The following is a 24,627-nucleotide window of genomic DNA, read 5'->3' as shown; positions in this document are numbered from 1 at the left end:
GACCACTTCCTTATGTGCCTATCTATAATGTGCAGGAAAAAAAGCTGTGTGATCATGGAGAACTTCAGTTTGAGTGACATATGTTGGGGGGCTCATGCTACTAATACTAAAACATTTTGGAATTTCTAAACATTATAAATGACAACTTCCTAGCTCAAAAAATGTTGCAGTCAACATGGAGGAATTCTTTATTAAACCTCCTCTTAACAGATAAAAAGCAACTAACTACAGAAATAAAAATGAGCTTAGGGAGCTTAGATGCACGTGATCATGGCTTGATCAAATTTATAATGTGCACACAGAATAAAGTCCAGATCAGTAATATATATACTTGGTGCTTTAATAGGGCCAATTTCACAAAGATGAAAACAGTTATGAGCCAAGTCAGGGGGAAGGAAAAATTTAATCAGAAAAATGTGAATGATAATTGGGAATCTTTCAATAACACCTTACTAGATTCCCAAAGAGCCACAATCAAGGAAGAAGGGTGTATTGGTTAATAAATAAATAACTAGTTTAGAAGTGAAGTGAAGGCAGCTATGCAAAATAAAAAATAATATATAACAAATAGAAGAAAGAGGAAGTTGATAGTAACAAATATAAATCAGAAGCTAGTAATTGTAGAAAATTGAGAAGGGAAGCCCAGGGGCACAAGGAGAAATCTATGGTCAGCATAGTTAAGAACAATAAAAAGGAGTTTTAAAAACATATTAAGAACCAAAAGAATCCTGACTATGGTATTGGTCCATTATTAGATGAAAATGGCAGAATTATCAATAATACTGCAGAAAAAAGCAAAAGTGTTCAATAAATATTTCTGTTCTTTATTTGAGGAAAAAACAGATGATATTGTCTTATCATATGGTGATGACACTCTTTCCGTTCCCATCTCTGGAGAATGTTAGACAGAAGCTACTAAAGTTAGACATTTTAAAATCAGCAGGTCCAGATAACTTGCATCCAAAGAGTTTTAAAAGAGCTGGCTCTGGAGCTCTCTGTACCATTAATACTGATTTTCAAGAAACCTTGAAGCACTGGGGAAGTTCCAGAATTCTGGAAGAAAGCTAATGGTATGCCAGTTTTTATAAAGGGTAAAGAGGGTGACTGGATTATTATAGATCTGTCAGCCTGACATTGATCCCAGGCATAATAAAGGAAGAGCAGATATGGGACTCGATTAATAAAAAAGGAGGATAATGTAATTAACGCAAATCAATATGGGTTTATGGAAAATAGATTGTCAAACTTACTTGATATTTTATTTTTTGATGAGATTACAAGTTTGGATGATAGGTAATAGTGTTGACGTAATATACTTAGACTTCTGTAAGGTGTTGGGCTTGATACCACACAAAAAACTAGAACAATATAAAATGAAGATGACACACATGAAATGGATTAAAAACTGGTTAACAGATATGTTTTAAAATGTAATTGTAAACAGAGAATTATCATCGAAGGGGTGTGTTTCCAGTGTGGTCCTACAGGGACTGAGTCTTGGCCCTGTGCTATTTAACATTTTTATCAATGACCTGGAAGAAAACATAAAATTATCACTGATAAAATTTGCAGCGTTACAAAAATTGGAGAAGTAGAAAATAATGATGAGAACAGGTCACTGATTCAGAGTGATTTGGATTACTTGGTAAACTGAATGCACGCAACAATATGCGTTTTAATACAACTGAGTGTAAATGTACATGTCTAGGAATAAAGAATGTAGGCCATACTGACACAATGGGGGACTCTATCCTGTGAAGCAGTGACACTGAAAAAAATTTGAGGGTCACAGTGGATAATCAGCTGAACATGAGCTCCCAGTCTGATGCTATGGCCAAAAGTGGTAATATGATGACATGGGATGCATAAACATGGGAATCTGAAGTGGGAGTAGAGAGGTTATTTTATCCCTATATTTGCTACTGGGACACTGTGTCCAGTTCTAGTGCCCACAATTCAAGAAGGATGTTGATAAATTGGAGAGGGTTCAGACAAGAGCCATGAGAATGATTAAAGAATTAGAAAACATGCCTTCTAGTATTGGACTCAGAGCTCAATCTATTTAGCTTAACAAAGAGAAGGTTATGGGACGGCTTGATTATAGTCTATAAGTACCTATGTGGGGAACTATTAAAGGTTCTGTGTGTAGTCTCCTTTTGGTATCCCATCTTTCACCGAACTAGCTCTCCCCTATTTAACTCAAATTAGCCCAGTCCATCAACTTAACATAAAATGAATCAACAGTCTCTAGACTCCAGGACTTGCAGTTTTCCTTTACATCCCTATCAGTTCCCTGGAGGCAGCCTGGGTCTGTAGCCCCTCAATCATCCCAGACCCTTCTGCCTCCTTTCTCTCTGTTCTCCTTCCTTTATAGCTGGGCTTGTTTTTCTTTTTGGTCTCTATTGTGGGTGTGTCTCTCTGGAAGTTCTGGCAGCTGTGTGGGTGTGCTCAGCCTGCTTGTCTGTCGGTGGGGAAGGCTCTCCTCTGCCTATGTTCTGTGTGGGGTTTGTAAATCCTATTACAGGAACAAATACTCAAAAATGGGCTCTTTACTCTAGCAGAGAAAGGCATAACACAATCCAATGGCTGGAAGCTGAAGCTGACAAATTTAGACTGGAAATAAAGCATAAATTTTTAACTGTGAGTGTAATTAACCATTGGAACAATTTACCAAGGGTTGTGGTGGATTCTCCATCACTGACAATTTTTAAATCAAGATTGAATGTTTTTCTAAAAGATCTGCTCTAGCAATTATTAATAATAATAAGTCCTATAAATTGTGTTTTACAGGAGATCAGACTAGATGATCATAGTGTTCCCTTCTGGCCTTGAAATCTATGAGTATATCGTGAATTAAGTGACTCCAATATATATATGAATTTACAACTGTCGTATATAGGATGTGTGTATTCATAACTTAAAATTATAGGGTCGTGTAAACAGCATTTTTAAAATTGTACAGTGATATTCTTCTGAAATGTTAGTTAATATCTTTAAAGCCTATATCATGTATACTTTAGCAGTATGGATATTTTTTATTACAAATCTTTTTATATGACTGAAAAATTAGTTTATCAGAGCCACAGTTAAAATAATTCTAACAGTACCAGCATAACACTATTAAAATAAAAGAAGTACTGCAATATTGTACCAAAATATAACTATCTTAAATGCAAAACTCTTTTTATGGAGTAATTTTTCTGTGCTGATGTATGTTATGGGAATGAAAAAGAAGTTTATTTAAATAAAATGAAAAAAGAGTGAAAATAAGAGCTGCAAAGCAAGATTTAATATTGTTTAACAAATATTAAACATGCCTACACAAAGGCCACTTGAGGAAAATTGATTACAGGAAATTTGTGACTAGTCATACCGTAGCATAGAAAGAAAGCCACAGGGCTGAAATGACAGTACAGTTTGTGTGTGCAGTATTCCTGTGGTGGTTGAATTGTAGGAATGTGACATTGATCTGAAACGGGAGCCGTTTGAAATAGTAACTGGCAATTTGTGCAATTAAAGGATGGCCTAAAATTTTACTCAATTAGTTCTTTTGGCGTGACCACTTAGTTTATAAAGTCCCATTGTCTTCAAAAATTGTCATTCTGCAAGTGGAGCCTGGAGAAGACGGTATGGTTGGGGGGTTGGTTAGTACCCATCTAGGATTGTATCTGGAACTGCATTGTGTTTTCCTTTCACAAAAATACAACAATGCCTCATTTAACAGACTGCTCTTACTACAAGGTGAGCCAATCAAATATATTATGAGATTTAATGAATGAATGCTTCTGTTTAATTACTCAAACACAGTTAAATTACATATTGTTTTAGAATCCTTTTATTCACTGTGACACTTATAGATAATATTAATGTTTCATTGTACACACGTTTAAACATTTGACTGCCATATTTTGCAGGTATGATCAGTGTTTTCAATTAGAGATGAATCATGTGTTTGAAAAAGGAAAGAGATGTGCCACACTTACTCTGTATTCGAAAGATTATGTGTAGTGGTTGTATTTCTACCCTGGCTTCCCCCATACCCCCATCATTTAAACACATTATTCAGCTCTAATGGGAGGAAATAATGGTATGTGAAATATCTAATTAGTGTATAAGGGAATGAAATCTACCAAAGGTTTTGAGATTTATAATAATTCTACAATGCTGACATAAGGGCCAGATCATCACCTGGTTTAAGTCAGCATAGCACCAGTGACTTTAATGGAGTTGTGTCTATTTACTCCATCTGAAGATCTGGCCTTGTATGTTCTTCTTTACCACTGTTACATTATAAAGCAACATCATGTATAAGTAATTGTACTGATAAATATAAACTTCAGAAATTATTTCCTTTTCTCCACAGGTACAAACACACTTGGAAAATCAGTCTAGATATCACATACAGCCAAGCCAAAAACATCAAGTGAAACAGTACCTGACACTTGACACCAAGCTATCCAGCCAAACCCTCGCATTGTCCCACTGCCATACTGTCCAGCCTGCAGGAGCTACACCTGTACTAAGAAACGGACACATGCCTCCTGTCAGCGATATCGGCAATCCAGAAAGTCCGGTTACCAAGTTACTGGCTTTTGGAGGACAACATGAAAATGTGGTATGGCATGTAGGTTTAAGATACAGGCAGGGCAGAGGGAAAGTATGGGAGCATGGTGGTTATCTTGCATGCATGCCTTGTGTTACTTGTGGACAATAACTGAATGTATGTGTTCCTGTTCTTTGCTGCAGCACATCTGTGTTCCTTTTCTCATGGCCTTATTTTGCAGCCCTTGATCACTTGAGTACTCCTTGCTTATACAAGGAGTCCCATTGAAGTACATGGGAATGCCAGTGTGAATTAGCTCCTTTCAGGATCAGACACTTCAACTTTCAGTGTACACCTGGATATTTTGTATTTGCAGAATGCAAGTCAAATGCAAAGTCTGACAGTAATATATTACTGTCCGTTTTCTGAATATGTGCCTAGCTTGTCAAATGGAAGTTATTTCTGTCTAAGAGACATTATTTCAAGCATATAATAAAGTCAAGCACCAAATCAGACTAAATTGCAGATGCAACAACCATTCATTGATTTTTCAAGTTAATTGCTATATTTTATCTTCTGCGGGTGTAAATCAGTGTAGCTCCATTCACGTCAGCACTACATTGACTTCAGTGGAGCTGAGGATCTGTCCCATGCATGTCTCATACAATCAGGTATAGATCATGGTGGATTTCCATAGATTTCAAGAGATGTTGTATACCAGCAAAAGGAGAATTCATCCAATGGCATAAGAAAAGGAGCAGCTATATCACATAGTGGAATTTAAATAGAACAAAAAAGGCTCTTATGAATATGCTGTAACTACAGGGTGAAATCCATTCCACCTATATATGTCCTTAGTAGTTGATTCTATGTCCATGCAGTATGAAGGGCTGGGGAAGTGGAATCCAGCATCTCAGCATGGGGCTAATGAGGGGCGTGGGGCTGCAGCATAGTTCTCTTCTCCAGGGGATGATAATGGCTGCAGTAGTGGCTGCAGCTTCTCAGTGCCAGTTGCATGGAGTATTGGAGCCACCAGATCTGCATAAACATCCCTGGATTGCCCCATCTGTGGCCTTTCATGGTAGCTGACTTGTGGGAGCATGGAGTGTGCAGGCTCCTCCACACAGCTGCTCCACTTACGTTTCTCCTAACAGCTCCCCTTATACAAACCCTCATAACAGAAGTAAAACGTATCTATAGACAATAAAATTAGCAACAGTATTTGACTATGAGGCCTCCTTCAGGGTTGCTATGTTAAGGAAAGAAGACATTTCTGAACCAATCCAGACTGTCACTCAAAACTCAGACTGAACCCAAACTGAACCCAAACCTATATTGAGGTTTCAAAAAGTATTTTAACTCTTTTTCCTGCTTGATTATTTATCAATTTCACATGCTTCCACAATTCCTGATTCTGGCCAGGACCAGACAGGCTGTTTTGGATATGTATCCAATCTTTGGGGTGAATAAATCAGTGAATATCCAAACTGAGATATCATCCATTTGTAGGCTTCAAAACACAACACATTACTCAGCCTGCTGAATTTTGGCAGCGACATTATATGCTTCAGCATGAATGACCCGGATTCTTGAACAACCACAGATTCCTGGCAGCCTTCCTGGACCAGTAGACAAATGTGTTACGGATGTGACACACTTCAGAGGGGTTGGGATTAATGGTTACTAGTTACCCACAACCCTCCTGACATCTGATCTTGGTGTGACAAGGTGGTAGGCTCAGAAAGGGGGAATGGGTAGAGGGCTGTTGGTATTCAGGGAAAAAAGTAACTTCATGAACCACAAACACTTTTACTTTACTCATGGGAACTCTTATATGTGAAAATATTGCACAGATGGTAGAGTGTGTATGAGGTTTAAGAATTTGATCTTTGTTTTTAATTCAGTTTTATTGATTGCAGGTTATTTTCTCTTTAGTTTCCTATTATCAAAAATATGGATCCTCATTAATAGTTATTTTAAAACTCTTATTTTCTTAGATGGAAGAGGTTATTGATGACATCATCAATATGGAATCAAGTTTTAATGATGAACGGATAGGTTGCTCTGAAGCTTCACTACTAATGCAAAGAACTGTAAGTATTTTATGGACTTTACTAGTAATATAGATTTTTGATCTAGAACTGAATTGTAAACTATAGTGTGGAAGGAATAAGCAGTATTGTCAAGTGCTGAAATTTCCTTCCCATTCTCCTGAGTTATTTGTCTTTGTGCCAGGAAATGCCTTAAGGGTTGAGGGAATCCACAGCCCCAGGATAAGGATAGAGGGTTCCAGCACAGTTCCTCTATTGCTATTGTTATTGTAGTCTCCGGGATGGAATAGTGGCTTCAGCTCCCCAGTACTCCTATGAAGGGGTTTTAAGACTAAATAGATCCATGAAAGCCTGTATAAAGTCCCCCTCCTACCAACAGCATGGAAGAAGTTCAGAGATCCCTGGTGTAGCAGCTACTCCTGCATGCTACTCTGAAAGGAAAGAAAGTGGGGTGGGCTCTAACATGGGTAAACAGCACCCATTTGGAATAATTCTAAGCACTGAGATGAGAAGACTACCCTTGTATGAAAAATACCAATTGAATAATATTAAAGCGTTAGACTCCGTTTTAAAAAATGTGCTGAACAGTCTGCTTACATTATCAAATATGTTACAAGTTTGAGGAAGTAGAGTGGACAAAATTTGGATAGTTCATAATATACAGTATTGCATATTTGGGGAAATAGATCTGGGGGTTCAAACTTTATTTAAGATATCATCTGCTTTCTCCTCTCAGCCCTGACTCATGTTGTGATCCTTTTTCCAGATTTCACCCTCAAAGTGATAGTGCCCAGACTGGCAATTAGAACCTGGAGTGAGTGTTCAAACATCTATATGCCAGTTACAGAGATCAAATTATTATTTTTATAGAATATTGTAAATATGAGAAATCTTTACAGAACTCATCAGATATATGGTCCATGACGAGCAGAGTTATCATTCTAGCTCAGAGCAATCTGATGCTTGGGAGGAGCCTTACAGTTACAAGATGGTATGAAGGGATGGTCAATGAGAGTGTAAAAGGCTCTATGAAAAGTGGGTTTTCAAGCAGGAGTGGAATCCTTTAAAACTGAAGAATTTTTTCATTAACTGAGTATGCTAATTCCAGTCTCATTAATGTTTATCTTCAGTCATGAAGCACACACACTCTGTGCATTGTCGATGGCCACCCTCTTCTTGCAGGTGCAAGTCAGCAGTTTGGCTTTTATCTATCAAACGCTATGGGCCTGAATATTCTCTTATTTACACTGTTTTGACTCTGCTGCGACTCCACAGGGCCAAACGGTGCCATTTACAGGATGGCTCCTTAGAGGACAGAGAGATATAATCTCTTTCTGAACAGCCAGGTGTGTGTCATTTAGGAAGATACAGCCTGCTCCCCATGGAACACCTGGGTCAATGTCGAGGGAGGCCAGGCCATGGCTCTGCCTCCTTCCTGCCCTTTTTGGGTAGTGTATGCTCACAGAGGCACATGATAGACTCAGACACACTTCACCTCAGGCTTTTGTGGGATTTCTCAAGCCCACAGGCCTGTCTCCAAAGTCTAAGTAATTACAGTGCTTCATCAGTGCAATGAACATTGAACAAAGCATAGGAAAGATAGAGAAATGGGTCCTGTTCAGGCAGGCTGCAAAGATGACAGTTCTTGAGTTCTTCAGACCCACTGTTGTCCAGCATCACTTAAAATAGGGGAATATATTACTTTACTGAGTTAAAATATCTATATGTATTTGGTCATGTTATAAAATGTTGCCCCAGGGACAGGGATGAGGGAGCAGCCAAAATTAATGTTTCAGGATGTTCAGTTTCCCACACAAGGCAGGTATTTCCAACACTAGATATCATCTTTGTGCCACCAAACAGAGGGACTTCAGTTGTGCTCCAGTTCTTTGCACAAGGTCACAAGGAGCAGTGGGAGAAAATCCTGGTGCCTTCCCCTGTGTTTCTGCACAAGGGCCTGACATAACTCTTACACTGTTGTAAATAAGATCAGAATCAGGCCGTAGGTGATCGTAGGTCTGTCTCACTTGGTAGTCTCCCCTCTCCTTATACTCCATTGCAGCAGTGGAGATCTACTGAAGCCTTTCTAGAGACACACTTTGGATTTGTTCTTCTGTGTCATTATCTATGGTTTGTTCCTCCGTTCTGAAACACATTCTCTCTTATGCTCTATTAGAACCCAGGTTGTTAGGCTTCATGTGCCATGTAAAGCTAGTCTTTTCAGTGAACTTTGGTTTCACTGGGTCTAATCTATAGACCATTTCCTTTCCTAATCTTTCTTATTGTAAGGTTGTTGTGGTTGGGTAATTTGTATTGCTGCCCATTGTACGTAGTTCTAAACTGATGTTTGTTTTAGTTGGATGTGTCCATATACCAATTAAATGAGCACATTAAAGTCTATGGGACTACTTATGTGAATAATTGATCAGAGGTTCATAATCTGCCCCTTAACTAATGAATTACAGGAGTGGTATTAGTAGGACCAGAGAAGTGAAAACAGGAACATACTACTTCCACTCTCATGCAGCTCCACTCATGCTGAAAAAGCTGGTCTTCTGGCTTTTACCGATATTTGGTCTATATTCATTATATCACAAAACCATCTATTTCTGGGTCCCTGATTAAGAACTATTCAGAGTGGAGAATGGATTGGCTGTATTTCTTCTGCACTTACCCCTGGTCTCAAAGTAGAAATGTATCTTTTATCATCAACTTTTTTAATCACTTATGCAAGGAAAGATAACGGGACAGAGAACAATTAATCTAGCTTCCTCAATACTTATGCAAGTGTTTGTAGACCCCAGTTCTATCTCTGACCATGAAACATTGGTTTAAAATAAAGCATATCTATTACTTTCATCTATTGCTCAAAGGAAATTTAAGACTATTGTTGTTTCAGCAATACTAGTTTTATGTCTCCCCTGAAGACAGCAGAGCAAGAATAACAAACCTGAAACACCACTTAGGGGTTTGCATTTTAACAAAGCTTTTTTAAAGAATGAGTTTTAATCCTAAAACTCTCTCAGTTTTGCTGGCATAATCTAAAAAATTAATTAGACAAACAAAATTAAAAGTAAAACAGAATATGATCAATCAAAACTCATTTTTCCATAATCATGAGGATCCTGTATAATGAGACCTGTTATTTTTACTGTTATTAGTGTAAACTCTGGAAAGTAGCATAGCCCATTGAGAGATGTCACTTTGAATACTGGGAGTGATGTGCTGAATGCAACACTTATATTAAGACAGTAGGCCAACTGCGACTTTAGTCATTATTACGTAGCTTCCACCTATAATGAAACAAAGATTAAATTAACCAAGGGCAAGTACTGCTATAGCTGGAGATAATGCTGTTCTCCATTTTCATCAAACTTGCACTTTAACACAAAACCTTAACAGCAACCTCAGCATGGTTAAAGTGTTTTAATTTTCCAAATACTTGGAATGTGTGATGGTCAGATATCCATTGATATAAAGTATATGACATCACCATTAAGATTTTGCATCAAAGAGCAAGTTTGATGACATTGGGGGAACACATTGCTTTTGGTTTCTGTTGGAGATGGTCGTGAAAGCTTTATGGAGTGTGTTATAGAAAGTGTAGTAGGCAATGTGAAAATGGCAAGGAATGCAGGAGACTTTATTTTCATGCTTTGCAGGTTTTGGGTGGATTGAGTTCTCATGATACAATCGTAACTATCAGTAAACATGGTTTCTGTTTGTGTTGCTCTATTATATGTAGGCTTCCAAGACTCTTGGGAAGGCCCTATTGGTAGTTTGTCAAGAACAGTGGTCTCTGTAAAAAATGTTGCTATTTACCATTAGTTATTATATAGTGGCATCTGAAATGCCACTAATTTTCCAGTACGTATAAGAAATAACTGCAGTATTTTAGATAATTGCAGTGTCTCAAATGCTGATGAACATTGCCTTTTAATGGCTTCTGCTGAGCATGACTTCTAGCAAACCTTACATCAAAAGAATTAGAAGACTGCTAGTATCCTCACATTTGGATTCTTATCCAAAACAAACCATTTTGCAAGGACCTGAGCTCACCAGTAAAGTGCTAAGTAGGGCTGCCTGGAAAACAACAGTTCTAATTTGAAAAAAAAAATTTAAAAATGGAGGTTTTGGCATTTGTTTTCATTCCAATACAGAACAAAAATGAGACCTTTTGAATTTTTTGCATGAAAAAGCTCAAGAGAGAGCCCTTCTCCCTGCAAACAGCCAATATTCTGGTGATTAGGGCATTCACCCAGGAAACACAAGTTCAAGCCCCTACTCTGACTCAGGCTAAGTAGGGATTTGAACTCAAATCTCTTGGGTAAGTGCCTTAACCACTAGGCTATGGAGTCACTCTTTTGCTTTTTCTCTGGCCCAATGAATATTTAATTATTCAAACAAAATAGAACACTTCCACCAGAAGAGCTTGAGAAAGAGAAAGAATGACTTTAAAATGGAAAAAAGCTGTCAATTTTTTAAAACCACTGCTAGTGCTGAGCAAAGCTAGCAAAAAAGGTCTTTGAATATTCATTCACAATCTTTAATGAATTTGTGCACTTTTTTTGTTACTATTCTAGTTGACTATTCTAGTCTAGCAGTAATGTTTCCTGAAAACAGTGAATTATAAGCAAATACTGGAAAATACTGGTGGAAAGCACATTTTGAACTAGTACGTGTGAGTTCTTGCACCAGAAACATGGTTGTATGAATTAAGTTCATTCATTCATTTAGGGAATAGAAACAAACCATGAGATCTAGACAAATCTAACCAAAATAACTTGTTCACTGATTACTGAAAACAAGCTGTTCTAATAAAAGCTACAAAGTATTTGCCAAAATATTTGTGAATGAGAAGAGATTTAATATATCAAACGTGAATTATTCCAACGGTTCTAACACAGAACTCATAGCCAAAACATCTCTATAGACTCAAGGATCTATCTGCCCCTTCCAAGCTCTTCAGCCCCAGCTTTGGTCCCTTTAAATTCAGTCCTTCACTAGAGCTTCCCAATAAGCTCAGTGTTTACACCACTTAGCCTGGGACTGCGGGGCCTACCCACTACTCTAAGGTCTAACCCAGGAATCCTGTAAACAGCAGCCAGATACTACTCAGTTTAACTTGTTACTGCTACTTCTCTAGGCCTCTCTATCTTCACCCTTGCCTCAGGGCTAAAGTTCTCAGGTCCCCCTCACCCTGAAAACCCAGATATAGAAGTGTAGTCTAAACCCTCCTAATCATCAGGCACCTGTGACTAGAGAGGAGCATGCTTCTCTACTCCTCTTGTCCCAGCCACAGACTGACCTGCTAGGGCCCTGAAACTCCTTTTATCTGAGCCTGCTGAGCTCTGACTGGCTGTCACTAGCCCTTCTAGCCCTTGAAGGACCAGGCCTATGTGGTTTCCAAGATGGCTGTTGAAGTGAGGCTTTTCTAGGTAGGCCTGGGAGGCCTACTTTCCGTGCTTCTTTTCTCCCATATGGCTGCTTCCTGAGGTGGGGTGCGTTAGGACTGGGGCACCTTCTGTAGGAAGCTGGAAAGGCCAGGTACATCCCTTCATCAGGGGATAATAGACTTGTGCAGAAAGAGCCACAGAACCTACAAAAGTGAGCTAGGGTGTTGCAAAGGAACAGCCCATTAGGCAGTATGTAAGAATTACTTTCCCTTGGTAAAGAGACAAATAGCTGCAGTCTCACAGGGACCTGCAAATTCGCAGAAAGAACATAGATGAGCCTTGTAGCCTATGCAGGGAAACAACTGATTAAGCAAATTGTCGGTTGGCCAGTGGCTCAATCCAGGCTAGTCCTTGTGATATTGATAACCTGAAAAGCAATAGGAATGTTCTCTAGGGAATAATCTTACCTTGGCAGAGGTTTGGACTAGAGGACCTGATAGGTCTTTATCCATCTGTAATTTTTATGATTATGTTAACCGCAGTGGATAAAAAGCTCTCATTAAATCTCTCTTAACCATGCCTTTGGCACTATGGGAATTCTATTTATTGATGAATGCACAACACTATCTATCTGCAAAATCTTGTTGCTATCATAGGGTCTTTGAGGTCACAATTGCTCATCATGGCATCAATAATTTGTATTTATAGTAATTATTTGTCAAATATTGATGGTTAAGATGTGGTAGTTGGATGGATTACAAAAAAATTACTGTCTATCCCATTCCTAGAAACCATATAGAAAAAAATTCAGGTAGGGTATTTCTCTAAGTGCTTTATTGAATAACTACTATGATCATTCAGGCAGCTATCCTTTCTGTTAAAGGGAGCACAAAATATTGCTGGACTAAGCAGTCTAGTGCTGCATATTGTATGGGTAATTTTCAATTAGTAAACCCTGACGTCATTTGGCAATTTTCTGGAGTTCAAAACAATTCTAGAGAAAGGGCCAGAGTAAATATTAACAACCCTCTTTGCTTACTGTGGCTAACTTGAAAAAAAAGCTGAACAACATCTGTGAGAATGCTTTGTCAATTACATTCTACACCAGATTAGTCTTAAAGTCCAAGGAAAAATCAAAGTTCACCTTGGTACATAAGCTTTAGCATAGCTCTACGGGATATTGTTTACAAGATTAATGAAAGAGAAAAATGAAGGAGAAAGATCAAACTATTGCTATTGTGGAAATTATAGACTCTTCAAAAATAAAAGTGGTGAGCAAATATTTTCTGTTTGTCTTCAATAATTTGAGTTTAAAAATATAGGGTATGTGGATGATGAGATACTGATCTTTGAACAAACAAGATAAAGTACTGGACTGGAAACTGAGTCTCTAAAATGCATAGAACTAATAGTGTAGTTTGTTAATTTAGATTGCTTAAGAACTGTTTGCTGCAGCAATTTCTGTGGAGACATCTGATATCAGAGAGGACATTCTCTTCTGTTTGTAACTGAGCTGTCAAAACAAATGTTTATTACCAGTTTTTCATGAGTTATACCAGTCTGAAGCAGGACTCCTTGTGTGAAATTCATTCATGGTATGGCTCTCTGTACCAGTTAAGCTCTTCATAAGGGCTGCATGGTGGTTATTTTGAGGGAATGGCAAAGCAAGGATGCCTATGCATCCAATCTGCCATGGAATAGGTTTTTTATTACAGCTGTACAGAGACCCGTACAAAAACCACAATGGCTGTGGTCCAGGCAAGTGGTTACAGGTCCACCTCACAGTAATCAGACATCACTTCATTAGTTGGCTTTTAATTCACATTCTTAGGTTACTTTTTTAAAATGTTCCTGGCCCTTCTGGTTGCAAAGATCATTAAAATTTATATTCCAGCACACAACTCTGCAGCAAGGAGTTGATTCTATACCAAATTCCATGGCTATACAGTATACATGAGGTCCTGGTTTTATTTGGCCAAGCCATTGGCTTGACCATGGACATTTATGCATATGGTAGATATTAGCATTTCTTCTGGTCATATACTGTGTGTGTGAATCTGACACTAGTTCATTTTTCTCTTGTGAATAATGAAAAAATTTGCTACTCATTATTCAAAGATAAAAATAACCAGTTTTCATACCTAATATATGAGTGTTAAGTACCAGGTCAAGCAGCGTATAATTATTAACCAGGTTAAAGATAAATGTAGAAGGTGTTGGAATTCGTGCTGGGTGCAAGTACAGAGGTCTGAAACTTGGTACACCTTCTAATTTGATGTTTTACTTGGGAGAAAAGGAAAAAGGAACAGGTATAGTTTTTATTAGTTAGCAACAAAGCAGGTTTATTTCCCAATATACAGTGGTTGCCATTTTAAAAGTCAATATTTTAATAAGTAATTATTTAAAAGTTCAATTTCTGTAGCACCTTTAATGTTCAATTGCAAAAGGGATCCCATTGTGGTAGGCCTTGTAAGTACTCATCATGAGAGACAGCACTTGCCCCAAAGAGTTTACAGTCTAAATAGTCCAGTCAGACAAAGGGTTGGGAAAAGGGGGTATTGTTATCTGTAATCTTACTGAGTGAGTGTATGCAGAGAGAGATTCAATGAGTTTCAAAAGGTGACGCAGAAATTCTATGATAAAACTAGAAGTTGGATCCAGATCTCGGGGGGGGCTGTTCCAGTCCTGAATGACTAGACTGCCCATCCTGTCTATATGACCCTTCCATTGTGTGAGCTGTTACCACACACTAAGTCAAATACCGAGAGGTATTTGAGTGATCCCAATTTCCCCCCTTCTATTTAAAAATAGGAAGTATCTCTGGTATTTCAGATATTATTGTATAGTTATTGTCTGAGCAACAATTCACTCAAAATATAATTATGAATTTAAAAATCAATGCATGTTTTGAAATTCATATGCATATTCAGAGATGAAAGCCAACCGTGCCATGTGGTTACACTGAACAAACAAGAGGTAAATGATAAGGAATGAAATATTTTGTTTTTACTTTTTGAATCTCAAGGAATAAAACAAATACCAAAAACGTTACTTTTTACTTAATACATGAAATGGACAATCAAAATATGGTTCTAATTTTAGACTTCCTTCCACATTAAGGATGCAAGTTAAACCATGGTAAAAGCTTTATTACAGCTCTGTCTATACTTATAATTAGAAAGAATTAACAAGGACCATACTTTTCCTGGATGGTGTGGACAGACAAGAATCATTTTACAAAATTGTGCTATAGTTTAAAGTCCAATATTAACATGATTTAAGAGGGGGTAGACGGGGTTTAAATGTGAATGATAGATTGTCCTAATATTTAACATTCTAGCACTGTAATGTGGATGTCATCTGAAGTACTAATTTTTATCAAGCAGAAATGGAAACTTATAATTGCAGGTATTCTGATACTGTACACTCAAGAAGACAGACCAAATGAGTGTAGCTATTAGAGATAGATGTGTTTGTGGAAGGTGTCTGCTTTTAATAAGTCTGACTATCCTCCACCCTTTTCAATGGATGGTGACATGCTTTTCAAGGTCTAGTGGAACAGTTATGGTTGCTCACAATTTGAGTGCCTCTTGCCAGCTAATTTTAGGATAGTTCAGGATTATTAATTTTGGCCTACTCATGTGGTTGGAAAAATATAGTGCAGATGACTAAAGTGGAACAGAGATTATCAAGAAATTAAACTCAAAACTCTATCTAGACTAGACATTACTACATTCAGGAGGGCTTTGCAAAAGCAAGAAAATCTAGTTTATTTTGGAAAAGAAAAGATTTCTTACTTTATGTTTGTATAACACCTAGCCTGATCCTGATTAATGACTTTGGGTGCTTCTGCAATACAAATAAATAATACAAAAAACAAAAGGTAATCTGGAAAAATAGTAATGTGATCATATAATTAAAGAATGTAAAGATACATATAAACAAGGATGTCAAATTAAAGCAATTTTAATTCTGTGATTTCCTGATTTTGGGTGCTTGACTTTGCAACTTTAACGTTCTTTTAACATAGGTTTTTGTGTGTGTGTAATATTCATATATTATATATTTCATATATATGGTCTCCACTGAAAAGACATCTACCGACAGTTCCCAGGCTGTGATATCTGGAATATCACAGTATTTCCCTAGATTAGGAAATTAGTTTGCTTAGCAGCATGACATTTTCTTTTGATAAGGAACTATTTGGTGGTCTTTCAGATACGGGATTGCATTAACTGCCCAGCTGTTCAATAGCAACTATGAAATTGTGTTTTTATAACATCAATGTCCGCAGCCATACTACTTCAGGCTGCAATCTCATTAGCTAGGACACATTCTTCAGGGTCAGGCCTGTTCAGTAGCTGGAGGGGAGACCCTTAACAAAAATACTGGAGCTGCGGGAAGTGCTATTGAGGACACTATGGACTTGATCTTGCAAAATGCTGCTGAGCCCTAGCCGGAGACTCACTCACCCAAGTTAAAGTTAAGTATGTGCAGAAAGACTTTTGTGGTTTAGGCTGGAGTGCACTGTTCAGCACCTTGCAGGATTGAACCCTATGTCTGAGAACCACCATCTACTGAAGAACCACTATTCTGATACAGTCATTGAAGACCCAGTGATACTTTCTTTTTATAAAAGCAGGAGTGTTAATCCTGGTATCCTTGCCAAAATCTAATTTGGTCAGTTACGTTCTGCTTTCGTTAATTCCCCTTGCTGTTTCAGTTAGATATGGTATTCGCTTCCAGTACTACACTGTCACTGGGTGTGCCTGGTTAATCATTTCCTGTGTTAACAGTTGATATCTTTCTTCAGAGCCGGCTGCACTTTTTAAGAGGGTGAAATGATTAATTATATATGTTTGTATGTGTGTATGACATACATGTTATCTATAAAGTACACACACTGACAAATGCATATATAAACTGAGAGTAAGCATGTATATTTAGGACAATTAGTTAGTAAATTTTTTAAGTGCTTTGGATTCATCACATTTAATGGTGCTTTGTAAATGTAAGGTCACTTCTACATACATAATGTATAACTATATAATTGCAAAAGTATTTGTGCTTTTTTATAAGGTTACAAAGGCTTTTGTGAGGTTGGAATACAGAGTTTGGAATATACTTGGTTGAAGCCATAATGGTGTACAAACTTTCAGTGCTACATCACATAACATCATGAAATCATATTGTGACATACAGCATCTCTAATATTTGTGCAAGTGGCCTGAAGTAATGTGAATGATGCCTAATAAGTTGTATAATATTTTGGGGACATAAATTGTTTTCTTTTGCATTTAATTCCCAAATCCCCACTTTCTGGGTCACTTCTACACTAACTTCTGCAACATTTAACCAGGAACCAAAATTTCTCATCTCTCATTACAGAAAGAGTGACCATTAGAGTTAAGGTTGTAATGCAATTTCTATTTTAATCTCCTCCTCCAGTGTCGTATAACTTTGGCAATCAAATGTATTTGTTACTAGAATTTTCCATGCTCGGTGTCACACCAAGAGTAAATTTATTTAGAGAGTTTCAGCAAAATCTTTCAAGAGATTTTGAAGTTTTCATATGAAAAAAAAACAACAACAAAAAACAGAAATGTGTACACATGTCAAAGGGGCATCAAATGTGTCTTACTTTGTAGATGCTAATGTGATTTAAAGAAGAAGCCATATTTGAAGGAAAATAGCTGAGGAGCTTTTATATTAAGAATACTGACAGTTTCTTTTTAATATATGTACAGTAGGATTTTCTGAGATTTTTTTTTTTTTGCTTCATCTATTACTTATATTACTAGGGACACACAGCTTCATTAAATATTGCTGTTAGTTTTTTCTGCTCTGTCTAAAGGAGATTCAAACACTGTGAGGGCACTGTAAAATGCAATCTAAACATCTAAGTATCTTTAAAATCTATTGTAGCCTATAAATCCTGATGGAGGAAGTAGAACCACCAGGCTAGAAGAAGATCATCTTGAAGTATGAATGGGGGAGCAGAGCTCTGAAGTTCTACTCCCATCTTTGTTACTGACAGAATTGATAATATTTTGTATATATATAGCATTTACAGACATTATTTCATTCGAGCACTCTAACACCAGTATGTGAGGGAAATGAACACATTTATTCTCATTTTAGAGATGGGCACACTGACATTCAGAGAGGTCAAATCACTTGCATATGGGCACACAGCAAGTCAGTGCCAGAATCAGGATTAGAAACCAGCTCTTTTGATACTGAGGCATGTTCCTAATCCCCTAGATTCCTAGAACATAGTAGATGACAGTATCTATTGTCTTGCTGTATGTGGAGTCATTTACATCAATGCAAAGTGGATATCAAATGTTATCATTCTAACTTAGTGTTTTACACCTACTTTGTGCGGGTGTAAATGTCCATATAAAGTGCAGGGAAACCCAGAATCAAACTTAATGTCTTCAAGTGAGATCCCTTAGGGTATTTCTACACTGCAATTAAACACCTGCACCTGGCCAGTGTCAGCTAATTCAGCCCAAGCCCCCATAGGGCTGTTTAATTGTGATGTAGACATTCAGGCTTGGCCTGCAGTCCAGGCTCTGTGACGAGAGGGGAGCATCCCAGAGCTTGGTCTCCAAGGTCTCTGAATTGCAATTTTGCTATTTTTACAAAATGGATAATGGATAATATTTTCCCACCTACCTCACAGCAACATCCACCTCATGGTCTTTTTGCTCAATACAAAGCTGGCACTTGATCTACTGGAATTTTAGTTTGCTGACTTTGGGCACTGTGTGGAAACAACAATTCACTTCACAGCACTTCTATCTGGTAGAACTCATCAAAATGATTGGCAGCCTGGTGAATCCTAGTTGCCTCCACTTAGAAAGGGTCAGATCTTATTGTTAGGAACTTTCTGTTTAATTTCCAGTCAAGTCTAATTGAATATAGACGGGTGCAAATTTGTCTCTGGCAAGTACAAAGGTGGTGACTTTTCTTATTGAGTTTTGGTTACTGTTGCTCCCTAAAATGCTGGACGTTTTAGGGGAACTTTTACCTGTGACCTGCAAGTTGGCTCCTAGCCCCACTTGGCTCATAAATTCAAGCAGGGAGCTATGGGATCAAATGTAAGTCAGGATTATTAACATCTTCTTTTGGGAGATTAGAGTGCCATTATCCTTGTGATGGTTAGGCCTCTGCTGCAGAAGCCACCTCTTAATACTGTTGTTTCTTCTTTCTGTCTGAACATTTCAGTCATGTTTTTTTTTCCTGAATATGGCAGAAAGATTGGGCTAATGTTATTGATCTGCTAATGATTTCCTAGTGACGGACAAAGGACAAATGTTTATGCTGATTTTTTTTAGGTCTATTCTCAGTCTTTGATAGTATTGACTGCAAAGTTTCATAGAATCACCTTGTTCCTTGGCTGGAAAGGTGGTAAGTTAAATTCTGGTTCCCCTAAAGTCATTAGGAATTTTGCCATTGACTACAATGAGGACCAGATTTCAGTGGTCTCTCTCTCTCTTAATGACTTTGTTTTTATCTTTCCAAGAGGTTTTAGAGGGTGATTTGGGGCAATTATTCATCTGCCAAAGTGTTTCTCCACAAGATTTCTTTTGCAAACTCCTGTTTAAACCTACATGGGGCCTTTGGGGAGATTATTTGGACTGCACTGACATCACTCTATGGATGACATGCAGCTCTGTATCTCATTTTTATCACATATAGATAGTGTGGTGGCTTTGCTTTCCCAGTGCCTCATTGACAATGGATCATGGATGAGAGAAAAACTGTCTGAAGCTTAAACTGTATGAGACAAAGGTGATGTTAGTGGGTTGGGGAATGATTCTGGCTCTTTCATATCAGTAGTGGAGACTCAGGCCTGGTCTACACTACAGAGAGAGATCAATGCAAGGCAACTTACATTGACCTAACTATGTGTCTACATTATAAACTCGTATTCTGTAATTCGCCCGCTACACTGACTTAATAACTCCACCTCCACAAGAGGCATAGAGTCAATGTCGATGTAGTTAGGTCGACACAGTGTCAGTATAGACGTTGCATTGCTTACATCAACTGTTGCTGGCTTTCAGAATATGTTTCACAATGCCCCACACTGACAGTTCCATCGATGCAAGCCCCTTGGTGGAGACGTGCACTGCCAACACAAGGAGAGAAGTGTAGACACACACAAGTGATGTGATTACTGCAGCAGCTGTGTGCCAACATAAGTTAGGTCGACTTAATTTTGTAGTGTAGATATGCCCTAAGGGAGTTTGTCCACCCTTTGTAGAGGTGATTGTCACTGAAGAGGTTAATGCATCGTTTTTCATCAGCATCTGGTTAGATGTCTGTGATCTTTTTTTCTCACAGATGGACCTTGTCATTATAATTCATGCCTTTGTGATTAGATGATGGAGCTTTGGTTATATCTACATGACAGATGGCTTAACTCTTGAGATTTAGATGTTCTTCAATTTAACTTACCTATTCATATCACCTATCACGTACTCTGTCATCTACACATTCTTATTTTTCTTCAATGGCATTGGTAACTGTGGTGAAGCAGCATGCTGCACTCCTGCCTCTTTCATGAACACACCACACTGAGACACCCTTGCTTGTAAACACCACTGGGTACTTTATTTACAGTGTTTTAATTCCTCCTCAATACATATCAGTATTAACAGACTGTATCTCAACTTTCTAACCCCCTTCTCCAAAGGGGGGAGGGGAGCAAAGTGTCTCTGCTCAGAGGAACCCCTTTGTCAGGCTCTCCTAGCCTTCTGTTTCTCTTCCTCTCTTTCCTCCTGAACACATCTTCTTGTGTCCTTCCCTGTTAATGGGGACAATTGTCTCATTGAATCACTAGCTCCAATATGGCCTGGTAATCAGGTACACTTCTGCCCAAATAGGCCTTTTCCAGGGGAACCAAATTAGCATTAGTTTCATCCCCCTTTCTCTTCCTCCTTTAATGGAGGCTCTACCAGGCATCTGCCCCTCCTTGCCCTCAGAATCTTTATCTTGGATCCTATAACAGGGGCTATCCCTTCTCTACCCACAAAAATTGCATTTGGTGACTGGGGGTCCTCCCCATCATTCTGTCTTTGCCTGAGATCATTGCATTAAGGGCAGCCTGTTGAGCTGTTCTCCCCACCTACACCTTTTTTGGTGGGATCTGTTCTTGCCCTTGGGGCTTCTGGGCCTTTGTGTCCATCCACTATCCCTATACATTTCCATCTAAACATCCCCTTGACTTCCAGGAAAACCTCTGCCATGGGAAAGAATTTATTGTTCCCATGTACACATTTGATTTTGACCCTTGTTCCAGGAAATATCCGGTGGGTTTACACTAACTCCTGCTTGATTAATGGACAGAATAAAGCTGCGTACACTAGACCCCTTTGGGTGTCTCCTCCCTACCATTACCATGACTGTAGGTCTTTTTTTTTTTTCTTCCCTGACTGGAGTTCTTGGCCCAACCACAGAACAGTGTAAACCCACAGTCCATGAAAGGACAATCTCTTTTTATATGTCTTCATGCCCACACTGAAAGCACATTATGGCCCAAGTCCCTACTTGAGTTCCTCAGAGCTCCTCCCTCTTCTTCTCAGGGCCCTTTCCAGTCATATTCTCTCCAGGCCTCCTCCCCAGGTCTAGCCCTTTAAATTGCTGACTCACTCTGGGAACATCCACCTCTGCAAACTCCTCTATAAATTTAATGGCGGCATCCAGATTAACTGGCTGATGCTGCCTAACCCATACTCGGGTTTTGTAAGGAAGACTCTGAAGAAACTGTCCCAGAATCACAGTATTCGTAATGTCCCGCACAGTTTGGGTATCTGGCCTTAACCAACGAGTGGCCTAATTTGTTGATTTCTGTGTAAATGCTTGGGGCCGTAATCCCCTACTCCACCTTGCCACTCTAAATTTCTGGCAATATTTTTCTGTAGACAGGCCCACCAAATAGAGGATGGCTGCTTTAACCACGTTATAGTCTCTTGCAGATCCCAGGCTTTGCCAGGCTTGCCGAGTCTTCTGTTTCTCTTTTTCCCCTCAGCACTCCTTCCTGTGCCCTTTTATACAGCTTCCCTGTTAAAGGGGCTAACTGGTTTACTAACTATCCCCAATCTGGCCTGGTAATCAGGTGCACCTCTGTCTAATTAGGCCTTCTCGCGGGGGGGTGACCTAATTAGTATCAATGGTAACCAAAGTGCTGACTCAGGTGCTAGCCCTCAGCACTCTATTACAGTAACATTACAAATTGTAATGTATTTACCATTATTAGGATGTTAATACATGGTTTTGAATACATATATATAGCTACATGAGATTTTTACTTCAGTTATTTGAACAAATTTCATTTGTTGGACTACTTTGTATGTAAGAAAACTATTATTTTATTAATAGTTATTTTTTCCCTAATACTGCACTGAAACAATAAGACTAATCCCAGTAAGGGCCTGATCCAAAGCCCATTGAAGTCAATGGTAACATTTCCATTTGGAAGATTTTGGATTAGGCTGTAGAAAGTCATTGATTTAACATAGTGTCAGGAGGCCAAATTCTGATCTAATTTACATAATGTAAAGTCAGAATAGTCCCTAAATATACACCTGGAACTGATAGGAAATACACTGTCCTAGTTGTTATAGTATGACTGCAGCACAAACATTATGAACTGAAAACTATATAAATACTATAGTACTCTTTGGCTCAGTACTCAGGAATGAAATAAAGGTGCTTAATATGGGAATGTGCTTAGCTTTCAAATCCTACATATTAAACGTAGCTTGTTCTTGAGTAACACTCAAGTGAATTCCGAACATTCTCAAAATTTATTTGCATTGGGAGATCAAATATTTAAGCGGATTTTCAAAACTGAGTTGGCGTGGTGATTTCTAACTGTGTTTAGGAGGGCTCAGTGCTTTGAAGTATTAGTCTTCTGATAGGGTGCTTTGAAGTACGCAGGTGATGGTGTTTGTGTGTGTGCAACATGTGCAGTGGTAGTTTCATTCCATTACTGGTTATTAGGAGAATTTGCAGTGAACTCAAATGGAAAATCTTTTAAAATGAAAGAGATTTATTCCCTCTAGAAGATAAAGCTTTTTTGTGATTAGATACATAAATTGACTGATGAAAGAATGTAGTAACACTAGCATGGGACAGATAAGCATTAAACAAATCTTTACCAAAAGTACCTTGCTCCCAAGCAGCTTGTGGTAAGGTACGTGCCCCACCCTTGGGAAAGTACAGAAATAGTTAATCAGGGGCTCAGGAATGCAAAAGGGAGGCAAGAGAAATCTAGAAGAGACATCTTGAGGGGAAGAAGTAGAAGAAATGGAAGTGCTTTTCCCACCCAATCCCATGGTCAAGAAACAAGAAAGAACTGGGGCAATGAAGATCTACACAATTTAAGAGAGACTTTGTACAAAAGGACTGTTTACTTTTCCCCCAACTAAAACAAACCATCTTTGCTGTTTTCATCTTTTTTTTTTTTTTTTTTGGGACCAGACTGACAAAAGCCCCAGCCCTAACTCCTTGTACATTGGCCCCGAGGGGGGAAATGCTTTGCGTAGTAGTTGTGTATGCCATAAAATGGCAGAATACAATACTTGGCACTTTTTCTTCTCATTTTCCCCATCTTATTGTCTGTGGGGCTGGCTTGAGTCACATTTGTACACAGCTGTTTTCATATGGATACACAACAGTGTTTAGTTGTAAGTCGGGCGTGGGGATAGTGAACGATGAAGTGTTGATTATATGGGATTGGAGTCTAAATCAGCGGTTCTCAACTGGTGGTACGCGTAACCCCACCGCCACTGAAATTCCCCCTCCCGCTGCCATCCCCCCCCCCCCTTTTTTTTCCAGGGTCAGGTACAGTCAGGTCAAGTGGTACTCGGGGAAAAAAAGGTTGAGAACCGCTGGTCTAAATAGATCATTTCTAGATTTCCAGATTTGGGGGTTTTTTTTAAAAGATTTTAGAATTATTCAAAGACAGGGTAATATGTTGGGTTGCTAGCAGGAATCCACAGAAACACTCTTTTAACATTCACTCTCTTTTCACACATTTTTTTGTTTTGTTTTCAAATATATCACATTTCACAAAGGAAGGAACAGTACTATGTAGGTTACCATGTACAGCCAGATGTGGTAGAGCTGAAGGAAAGCCATTTGAGTTTCTGGTCTATTCTTGTAACTTTGCATGATTTGCCCCAAGAGCATGTTGTCCAGTGCTGTGTTCACTCCTATTTTAAATGCAATCGGTCCTTCACCTCTTTATATTGTTAAAGCATAAACAAATCTGAAATAATAATTCTGAGTTCAGTAGTGTGGTTACATATTCACTAGGGACTAGGTTAAGACCAGCAAGGTTATTTCCCCTTTCAACTTAACTCATGTTTGAAGTGTAGCTGCCATAATCCTGTTACTGGAAAATAGGCTACAGGGTTAATTCAAAATGAGAACAAAGGGCCATATTCTGCCATCACTCTACATACAGAACTCACATTGACTTCAATCAGAGTTCTGCATGTGGAACAATGGCAGACTTTGACCTTCACCTTTTAATTTTATTTAATACTTGATAAGGGCAAATTCTCCTCTAGATGCATATATGCAACTTGCACTGAAGAATGTGAGACATGAATACGCA

At 38.5% G+C, this 24,627-nt stretch overlaps 1 protein-coding gene across 2 annotated transcripts in view; it reads left to right on the top strand.

Annotated features, from left to right (window-relative positions):
• TFEC (transcription factor EC) overlaps nt 1-24,627 on the top strand; it is a 126,213-nt gene that overhangs the window by 82,935 nt on the left and 18,651 nt on the right. Inside the window, exons 1-3 of one of the 2 annotated variants that reach the window (XM_067564238.1) lie at nt 3,648-3,741; nt 4,364-4,615; nt 6,541-6,636. In XM_067564238.1, coding sequence (XP_067420339.1) covers nt 3,709-3,741; nt 4,364-4,615; nt 6,541-6,636 — 381 coding nt within the window. In that variant the 5' untranslated portion in view covers nt 3,648-3,708. Of the gene's footprint in view, nt 1-3,647; nt 3,742-4,363; nt 4,616-6,540; nt 6,637-24,627 lie in introns of those variants that run through there. The other variant, XM_067564239.1, reaches the window with a different exon arrangement.

This window comes from Emydura macquarii, unplaced genomic scaffold (assembly GCF_026122565.2).
Source record: "Emydura macquarii macquarii isolate MOO-44397 ecotype Brisbane River unplaced genomic scaffold, CSIRO-AGI_Emac_v2 contig_2636, whole genome shotgun sequence".
Taxonomy (NCBI): domain Eukaryota; kingdom Metazoa; phylum Chordata; order Testudines; family Chelidae; genus Emydura; species Emydura macquarii.
This window is presented reverse-complemented; position numbering and strand designations above follow the sequence as displayed.